General features: G+C 50.7%; 2 protein-coding genes across 2 annotated transcripts; both read left to right on the forward strand.

The window, feature by feature from the left end:
• The first annotated feature begins 239 nt into the window (after positions 1–239).
• LOC147128723 (D(1)-like dopamine receptor) lies at positions 240–1,821 on the forward strand. The gene has a single exon (XM_086017724.1). It carries the CDS (start codon positions 285–287, stop codon positions 1,662–1,664), a length of 1,380 nt encoding a protein of 459 aa, XP_085873850.1. The 5' UTR covers positions 240–284; the 3' UTR covers positions 1,665–1,821.
• Positions 1,822–3,437: 1,616 nt separating this feature from the next.
• LOC147128724 (uncharacterized) lies at positions 3,438–9,317 on the forward strand. Its single transcript, XM_086017716.1, has 4 exons — positions 3,438–3,577; positions 3,887–3,948; positions 4,032–9,179; positions 9,248–9,317. The coding sequence occupies exons 1-3, from the start codon at positions 3,438–3,440 to the stop codon at positions 9,176–9,178; spliced, it is 5,349 nt and encodes a 1,782-aa protein (XP_085873842.1). The 3' UTR covers position 9,179; positions 9,248–9,317.
• The last annotated feature ends 618 nt before the right edge of the window (positions 9,318–9,935 follow it).

A 9,935-nucleotide genomic window follows, 5' to 3' on the forward strand; every position in this document is an offset into this window, starting at 1 on the left:
TGTCATGGCGCGATAACACAAGCTAGCGCCGCCCCCGAGCCACGTTCCCTGTCCCGCGCCGCAGGGCCCCTTCGTCAACAATTCAAGTCACCAACTTGACTTGACGTTCGCAAACATTACACGGATGCGCTGTGATGCTCTGCGATCCGGTGATCTACGAATGCGTGTGAGTGACTATGTTAAACACGCGAGGAGGGGCGGGAGCGGGGTTGGGGTGGGGGTCCCGACGTGGGGGCGCACCGAGCCTCACGGCAGCTGCGTCCGATGGCACAGATGAGCGAGCCATGGCCACCTGGGACGCGCGCAGCCAATGGCCGGCGACCGCGGCGGGTGAGGAGCGGGCGCCGGGCCACGACACCCCCCCGGGCGCCTCCGGGGACGTGGGCTTGGGTCGCGCGCTGACCGGCTTCGTGCTGTGCGCCCTGATCGTGTCCACGCTGCTGGGCAACACGCTGGTGTGCGCCGCCGTGGTCAAGTTCCGCCACCTGCGCTCCAAAGTCACCAACTCGTTCGTCATCTCGCTGGCCGTGTCCGACCTTTTCGTGGCCGTGCTGGTCATGCCGTGGCGCGCCGTGTCCGAGGTGGCCGGCGCGTGGCTCTTCGGCCGCTTCTGCGACACGTGGGTGGCCTTCGACATCATGTGCTCCACGGCGTCCATCCTCAACCTGTGCATCATCAGCATGGACCGCTACTGGGCCATCTCCAGCCCGTTCCGCTACGAGCGCAAGATGACGCGCCGCTTCGCCTTGGTCATGATCGGCGTGGCGTGGACGCTCTCCATCCTCATCTCCTTCATCCCCGTGCAGCTCAACTGGCACCGGGACGCTCGCGCCCTCAACGCCAGCGGCGACCGGCCGCCGGACGACTGCAACGCCAGCCTCAACCGCACGTACGCCATCGCCTCGTCGCTCATCAGCTTCTACATCCCCGTGCTCATCATGGTGGGCACGTACACGCGCATCTTCCGCATCGCGCAGACGCAAATCCGCCGCATCTCCTCGCTGGAGCGCGCCCCCGCCGCCGCCACCGCGGGGCCGGCCCCGCGCGCTCGCGCCTCGGCGCAGGACGAGAGCGCGCTGAAAAGTTCCTTCAAGAGGGAGACCAAAGTGCTGAAGACGCTGTCCATCATCATGGGCGTGTTCGTCTTCTGCTGGCTGCCCTTCTTCGTGCTCAACTGCGTGGTGCCCTTCTGCCAGGCCGCCGACGCGCCCGGCGTGCCGCCCTGCGTCAGCGACACCACCTTCAGCATCTTCGTGTGGTTCGGCTGGGCCAACTCGTCGCTCAACCCGGTCATCTACGCCTTCAACGCCGACTTCCGCAAGGCCTTCTCCACCATCCTGGGCTGCAACCGCCTGTGCGCCAGCTCGGCCGTGGAGGCCGTGGACTTCAGCAACGAGCTCGTGTCCTACCACCACGACACCACCATGCACAAGGAGGCCGCCGCCAACGCCGCCAACGCCGCCAACGCCGCCAACGCCGCCGTCGCGCCCGCCGGCCCCCAGCGCGACTTTGACCAAGTGTCGCTGGTGTCCGACGACTCTCGGAACCGCGCCGACCCGCTGCTGACTGCCAGCCTGCAGAGTCGGTGCGAGGCCGACATCTCGCTGGACATCACGCCCTTCGGTGACCCCTACGCCGTCCCGGGTCACGTGCAGGACCTGTGAAGATTCGCTGCAACCATGCAGCCTTCATCGGCAACCATTTTCACGACACACTTTTACTCCACTTTTTCATCAGAGATTCAAGTTGACTTTTCGAGATGACTTTTTCTGTGCTGATTCCAAATCCGCCCTCGTTTTTTTCCTCATCGGGTTTTCATAATGAAACATCATAGCTATAAACGGCAACGCCATGCGTAATATGCGTATATTGCGCAAGCTTTTGAAGGTCAAACATCAAAACAAAAAATGAAAATATCTCACTAAATTGTTTTGTGCATTTTCTGCATTCGAAATAATGTCCTATTTTTCAGCAAAGGGATGTAAATGAAACCATTGTTTTATCCCATTCATCGATGAATTGAAAAATTAATCATCAGGTTAACCAATTATTAAAATATTTTTTAGTTGCAGCCCTCGATTCAACCAACGTTTTTCTACACTGTTTAATTGGATCTTCTCTGCTTGTTTTCAAAATGTAAACATTTCAACATTTCTTTCCAGAAAAAGGATGCGAGTACAGCGAGCAGTTGCAAGTGTTTGTTGAACTCCTTTTGTGGGTGGTCTCTCAGCCGTCCGACAACGAGACGATGAAAGCGCCACCAAAGATGAAAGTGAAAGAGTTGAAGGCCTCCAGGCGGCTGGCCTGCCTCACCTTTGACCCCTTTGCGTGTGTGCGCGTGGACACAAATCTGTGTGTGGGTGTGGTTCTTCCTTTTTATATGCCGCAAATGCTTGTTTGTGTCCTTTCAAAGTGGCTTTGGACACACACATGCACACGCACGTACACACCACAACAAAGAGAAAATATGTTTTATATGGTGGACTATTTGTAGTTCACTAGAAACTGCAAACCCTCTCGGGAGTAGAGAATTAGTCGATAATTCCAAACTCAGCGAATATATATATATATATATATATATATATATATATATATATATATATATATATATATATATATATATATATATATATATATATATATATATATATATATATATATATATATATATATATATATATATATATATATATATATATATATATATATATATATATATATATATATATATATATATATATATATATATATATATATATATATATATATATATATATATATATATATATATATATATATATATATATATATATATATATATATATATATATATATATATATATATATAGGTTGAAAAAGTAGTCTGATATCTTGTCACATTCTTTATTAATTTTCAAATGGAAAAAATCATGTGACAAATTTCCATTTGGTTTCTTAACAATCTAAAATAAACAGTCTTGCAACAATAAAGGATTATGTTTTTCTTTTTGTCAATAAAAAATGGCCAATATCATTCAACTTGAGAAAATATATTATGAGTGTGATATTTGTCTTTCTTTGACAATTCTAAGTCATGTGACCATTTTTCATTTAATCAATTGAAACTGACATTCAACTTCTTTTTAATTGATACATTTAATTTGGAAAAATAGGATGATATCATTCAACATTTGACGTTTTTGAATCTGTGGCGGGCCCAAAAAAAAAACGGGCAGCAGGACACAAATGGCCCCGGGCCGGACTTTGGATAGCCCCGCCCTAATCTCCCTATTGTCATTTCCATTCAATCGATTACATCGTGGACTCATCGGCCAAATGAAAACAAGTTGTTTGTTTTGTTTTTGTGTGATTGTACGGAGCGGCAGTGCAACTTGCGACTTGGTGCTGGCGGTGAGCAGCAACAGGTGCGCCTTGTTAGTGTGGCGCAGGTGCGCGCGATGGCGGCTGACGAGCGGCCTGAGCAGCATTTAAGCGGCAGGCGGCCGCTCCCTTCATGCACAAGCGTCACTTCTCGTCTGCTGTCGTGCAGAGTCACAGCTCCCCGGGTTTGGAACATGGGGCCTGGACTCGCTGCAAGGTAAGTTGGCGCGTCGGCTTTTCGAGTCTCCTTCCTAGTGCTGCCTTTCCACCAGCTGTCGCACGGCACGATGAGTCCCTTTCCGTTCATAAAGAGCTTTGTCAACAATGCAATGGTGCTTTTTCAATGTACCCAAACGTTCATTGCCTTGGTGGCATTTAATGCTCGGCTCTTCGCCTTGCGTCAAGATTTCAAAGCAACGTGTAACTATTGATGGCTGGCGTAGATCAATGAATATTTGGTCGCCTTTTTATTTGGATAACGTCCGACTGATTTCTGTGGCGGATTGACTTGTTTTGTCTCATGCAGGTTTTCTTGGATCTGCTTGCTGTTAATCAGCAATGCTGCAGGTGTCCCTGTGCAACAAAAGTGTAAGTGTCTATATTTGAAATGTGGCCTAATCAACTTCAACTTCACCTACCGCCACTTCTGATTTTTGTTTCGTCCTCCTCAGACCACCACAGGCCTCCGTACAAGTCCAGTTCTGGACCAGCACCTGAAGGCCTGCGCCCTTCCCTCATGAGCCTGCAGCAAAAACACTCCAAAGTGTACCCCGTAGGCCAAGACGCCGACCCCACCCTTGAAAGCCAGTTCCCGTCCAGCCCCGCAACTCCCGCTGCGGCGTCTTCAGACTATGCCAACAAGCGCCTTGTGGCCTATGCGAGCAACTCCAACAAGCGCTCAAGCGCTCCTGCGCCTCCTGGTAGCAAGTACGCCAACGCTCCTGGTTCCCATTCAAGATGGGCGGCGTATGAGCAAACATCCAGCCACAAACCCTCAAATGCTGGGCAGCAAGTTAGCGCGGCAATGGCCCCCCCACCACCACCACCAGCGGCTAATGCAGGTGTCCAGCGGCACCAGAGCTGGGCCCGATACAATCCGGCCCATGAACAACCTTCCAGCTACAAGCCCTCAACTGGTGGGGTCAAGGGGCAGGCAGCAGTGAATCCAGGTAGCCCCCTGCCCCCAAGTTGGGCACAATACATTTCAGTTTATGAGCCAGCCTCCAGCTATCAATCCCCAACTGCTCCTTTGGTCCTTCCTGGTGGCGTGAAAGTGAATTCGGGTGCAAACCTGCCCTCAAGCTGGACAGAGTACCGCCCAGTTGATGTGCAACCTTCCAGCTACAAACCACCACCAAATGATGCAGTGAATCCAGCTGGAGGCCTGAGCCCAAGTTGGTCATTATTCAATCCAGTTTATACTCCTGAAGTTCCTTCCGGTGGTGAAAAGGTGAGTTCCCCTGCTACAGCCAAGGGACAAGCTGCAACTAACGTGGGTGTAAACCTGCCCCCAAGTTGGGCATTATACAATCCGGTGTTTGACCCACCTAGCTATGAATCTCCAGCTACTCCTGAGAGTCCCGTTTCTGCAAAGGGACGACCTGCAGCTAATCCAGGAAACCTGCACAAAGGTTGGGCAATGTACAGTCCAGTTGATGTGCAACCTCCCATCTACAAACCCTCAACTGCTCTTAAGGGTCAGCAAGTAGTGAATGCAGCATACGGTCAAGTCTATCCACCAACCAGTCCTGTGGGTCCTCCTGACACTGTGAAAGGGCAGCCGGCAGCAAAATCTGGTGGCAACCTGCACCAAAGTTGGGCAGCATACAATCAAGTTAAGCAACCTCCCAGCTACAGCCCACCAACTGCTCCTGTGGTTCCTGCAACTAATCCTGGTGGCCACCTGCAACAAAGTTGGGCATCTTACAGTCAAGTCTACCCACCAACCGGTCCCGTGGTTCCTCCTGACACTGTGAAAGGGCAGCAGGCGGCTAATCCTGGTGGAAACCTGCAACAAAGTTGGGCAGCATACGGTTCAGTTGAGGTGCAACCTTCCAGCTCCAGACCTGCAAGTGGTGGTGCCAAAGGCCAGCTGGCATCAAGTCCGGGTGGCCACCTGCAACAAAGTTGGGCAGCATACAATCAAGTTAAGCAACCTCCCAGCTACATACCAGCAAGTGCTCCTGTGGTTCCTCCCGACACTGTGAAAGGGCAGCCGGCAGCTAATCCTGGTGGCAACCTGCAACAAAGTTGGGAGGCATACGGTTCAGTTGAGGTGCAACCTTCCAGCTCCAAACCTGCAACTGGCGCAGTTGTCAAAGGACAGTCGGCATCTCGTCCAGGTGGCCACCTGCACCAAAGTTGGGCAGCATACAATCAAGTCTACGATCCACTAACTGCTCCTGCGGTTCTTCCTGGTGGTGTTAAAGGGCAGCAGGCATCTACTCCAAGTGGCAACCTCCCAAGTTGGTTGGAGTACAGTCCAGTTGATGCACAACTTTCCAGCTCCAAAGTTGACACTGTGAAGGGGCAACTAGCGGTGAATCCTTCTGGAAGCCTGCCTCCAAATTGGGCAGTGTTCAATCCGGTGTATACATCTTCCAGCTATGAATCTCCAGCTACTCCTGAGAATCTGGTTGCTGCAAAGGGACGACCTGCAGCTAATCCAGGTAGTAACCTTCACCAAGGTTGGGCAATGTACGGTCCAGTTGATGTGCAACCTCCCATCCACAAACCCTCAACTGCTGTTAAGGGGCAGCATGTAGTGAATACAGGTGGCAATCTGCCCCCAAGTTGGGCAGCATACGGTAAAGTCTATCCACCAACTGGTCCTGTGGTTCCTCGTGACACTGTGAAAGGGCAGCCGGCAGCTAATCCTGGTGGCAACCTGCAACAAAGTTGGGCAGCATACAGTCAAGTCTATGATCCACTAATTGCTCCTGGTGGTGAGAGAGGGCAGCTGGCATCGATTCCAATTGACAACCTGCCTCCAAATTGGCTTGAGCACAGTCCAGTTGATGAACAAGCTTCCAGCTCCAAACCTGAAACTGGTTCAGTCAAAGTTGACACTGTAAAGGGGCAACTCGCAGTGAATTCGGCTGGCGGCCTGCCTCCAAGTTGGGCATTGTTCAATCCAGTGTCCGCGTCTTCTGGCTATGAATCCCAAACTGCTTCTGGTGGCGTGAAGGTGAGTCCTCCTGGCACTGGTACGGGCCAAGCGACTGTGGGTGGAAACCTGCCCCCAAGATGGGCATTGTACAATCCAGTGTTTGAAGCTGCTAGCTATGAATCTCCAGCTACTCCTGAGAGTCCCGTTAATGCAAAGGGACAACCTGCAGCTAATCCAGGTGGAAAACTGCACCAAGGTTGGGCAGCGTACCATCTGGTTGATCAACCTGGCTACAAACCGTCAACTGGAGTTGAAACTGTCAAGGGGCCGCAAATAGTGAATGCAGCTGGCAAGCTTCCCCCAAGTTGGGCAGCATACGGTCAAATGTATTATCCACCAACTGCTCCTGTGGTTCCTCCTCCTGGCAAAGGGAAGCCTGATGGTAACCGGCAACAAAGTTGGGCGGCATATGGTTCAGTTGAGGTGCAACCTTCCAGCTCCAAACCTGCAACTAGTGCAGTTGTCAAAGGGCAGCAGGCATCTAGTCCGGGTAGCCACCTGCAACAAAGTTGGGCAGCATACAATCAAGTTAAGCAACCTCCCAGCTACAGCCCACCAACTGCTCCTGTGGTCCCTGCAACTAATCCTGGTGGCCACCTGCAACAAAGTTGGGCATCTTACAGTCAAGTCTACCCACCAACCGACACTGTGGTTCCTCCTGACACTGTGAAAGGGCAGCTGGCAGCTAATCCTGGTGGCAACCTGCAACAAAGTTGGGCAGCATACGGTTCAGTTGAGGTGCAACCTTCCAGCTCCAAACCTGCAACTGGTGCAGTTGTCAAAGGGCAGCAGGAATCTAGTCCGGGTAGCCACCTGCAACAGAGTTGGGCAGCATACAATCAAGTTAAGCAACCTCCTAGCTACAAACCAGCAAGTGCTCCTGTGGTTCCTGCAACTAATCCTGGTGGCAACCTGCAACAAAGTTGGGCATCTTACAGTCAAGTCTACCCACCAACCGACACTGTGGTTCCTCCTGACACTGTGAAAGGGCAGCTGGCAGCTAATCCTGGTGGCAACCTGCAACAAAGTTGGGCAGCATACGGTTCAGTTGAGGTGCAACCTTCCAGCTCCAAACCTGCAACTGGTGCAGTTGTCAAAGGGCAGCAGGAATCTAGTCCGGGTAGCCACCTGCAACAAAGTTGGGCAGCATACAATCAAGTTAAGCAACCTCCCAGCTATAAACCAGCAAGTGCTCCTATGGTTCCTCCTGACACTGTGAAAGGGCAGCTGGCAGCTAATCCTGGTGGCAACCTGCAACAAAGTTGGGAGGCATACGGTTCCGTTGAGGTGCAACCTTCCAGCTCCAAACCTGCAACTGGCGCAGTTGTCAAAGGACAGTCGGCATCTCGTCCAGGTGGCCACCTGCACCAAAGTTGGGCAGCATACAATCAAGTTAAGCAACCTCCCAGCTACAGCCCACCAACTGCTCCTGTGGTTCCTGCAACTAATCCTGGTGGCCACCTGCAACAAAGTTGGGCAGCATACAGTCAAGTTAAGCAACCTCCCAGCCACAAACGCCCAACTGCTCCCAACACCCCCGATGGGACTTGGGCAGGGCAGGCAGCAGCTGCTGGCAAGGGACAACCTGCACCTAGTCAAAGTGTCAACTGGCACCCTGCATTCTCTCAAGGCCATTTTGTACCCTCAACCGGTGGAGTCAAAGTTGACACTGTTAAGAGGCAGCCGGGTGCTAATCTGCATGCAAACTGGGCAGCATACAGTCAGTTGAATGTACCCTCCAGCTTCAAACCAAGTGGTGGCGCTGCTTATGAGCAAGTCGCCATACCAGGTGGCAAGCAGCCTCCAGCATCTGATCCAACCAGTAACCCACCTTCCAGCAAAGGCTCAACTGGAGTCCAAGTCAGACCCCCCTTTGGGAAGGGCCAGTCTGCAGTGAATCCAGGTGGTGACCTGCACCAAAATTGGGCAGAATATTGGTCGCCCAGTTTCAACCCCTCAGTCGCTCCTGTCCCCTCACCTGGTGGCGCTCATGTAAGTCTTCCTGCTGGCACTGGAAAGGGCAACGCAGGATCTGTTTCTAGTTGGGCAGCATCCGGTCAAGTCTATAATCCGTCTTCAAGCCCTCCCGCTGGCTCTGGACAAAAATCCACAAGTCAGGGTATGAACAGCAAAGTCTCCGGTTCCCTTTCAAGTGGTGGTTTCCAAGTGAGCAGTCAAAACCAGTTGCCTGCCAACTGGCGTCCAGTAGACGGTCAACTTGCTGCCTGGCCATCCCGTCACGTGGATCCCAACAATCCTGCGGCTTCTGGACTCAAAGGCTCCGACTCTGCTCGTGTTCCCAACTGGGGCCCTTCTGCTTGGAACATCCAACAGTGGACCTCTTCCCATCCGGGTGTCCCCGGCAAAGATTTGGGCCAGCTCTCAGTGAAACCCGGCGCCCCTTGGCTCTCAACTCAGCAAGCTATCGCTGCTGACGACATGGAGGAGTTTGACAGTGATGATGATGATGATGAGGAGGACGACGACGACGATGACGACAAGGAGGGGCTTCCGACTTATGTTGTTCGCAACCGAAATGGCTATCAGCACGAGCGAAAAGAATTCTCCAGAATGCATTATACCCAAAAGGATTCATATCCCTACGTTCCCTACATGGGAGATGACCAGAGATTGCCTCAAAAAGTCTAAGGTAAAAATATAACACTTTAAAAAAAAAAAAAAAAAAGTCAACATTTTAATTTTCCTTCTCTCCTGTAGGATGAACTTGCTGCTTTGGTCCATTGGTTCCTTGCTGAGTAAGATTCAATAAATTGAAACAAAAAGTAAACTTGTTTGACTGCCTTGTATTTCAATGATCTCTGAAGTCCATCTTCAATTTTTTTATTTTGCTCATCTTGAACACAAATGGATGGGACAAACTTCAAAAGAGTTTCAATTTTTACCTCAGTTCTCCAGCATTGGTTAAAAGTAGAATTTTTTTTTGATACCCCGTTTACATGCAATTCAGACTTGCTGTATTAGAAAATGTAACTATTTATTAAATTCCTGTTTTAATCAGTTACATTTTTGACAAACATGGCAACTGCTGTCTTAAAACGGGTGCCAGTACTAATGCTGTTGGCGTTGAAATGAGCATCATTGGCACTTGGTCTCAACTTTAAAAAAATGCCAAGCAAGACTCTGCAGCATTTGACAAAGTTTTAACCTGTTTGAGCCATTTGAAAAGTATTAGTTGGGAGCGGTTGGCCTTTAAAAGTTGCTAGTACTTTGTACAAATGTGGACAGTCTGAAGAACAAAGAGGGTTTTGAAATGTTGAGGCCAGGATTGTTTGCAATTGACTTGCTGACTTCTAATTCATTTACGGTGATGCTGGTGACTTGCTTCAAGGAAAAAAAAAAAACTCCTTGTCACATCCTGCTCAACGTGCAGGTGATGGAATCATGT

Source organism: Filicampus tigris, chromosome 19, assembly GCF_054856515.1.
Source record: "Filicampus tigris isolate MCC_2025a chromosome 19, RoL_Ftig_1.0, whole genome shotgun sequence".
Lineage (NCBI taxonomy): Eukaryota > Metazoa > Chordata > Actinopteri > Syngnathiformes > Syngnathidae > Filicampus > Filicampus tigris.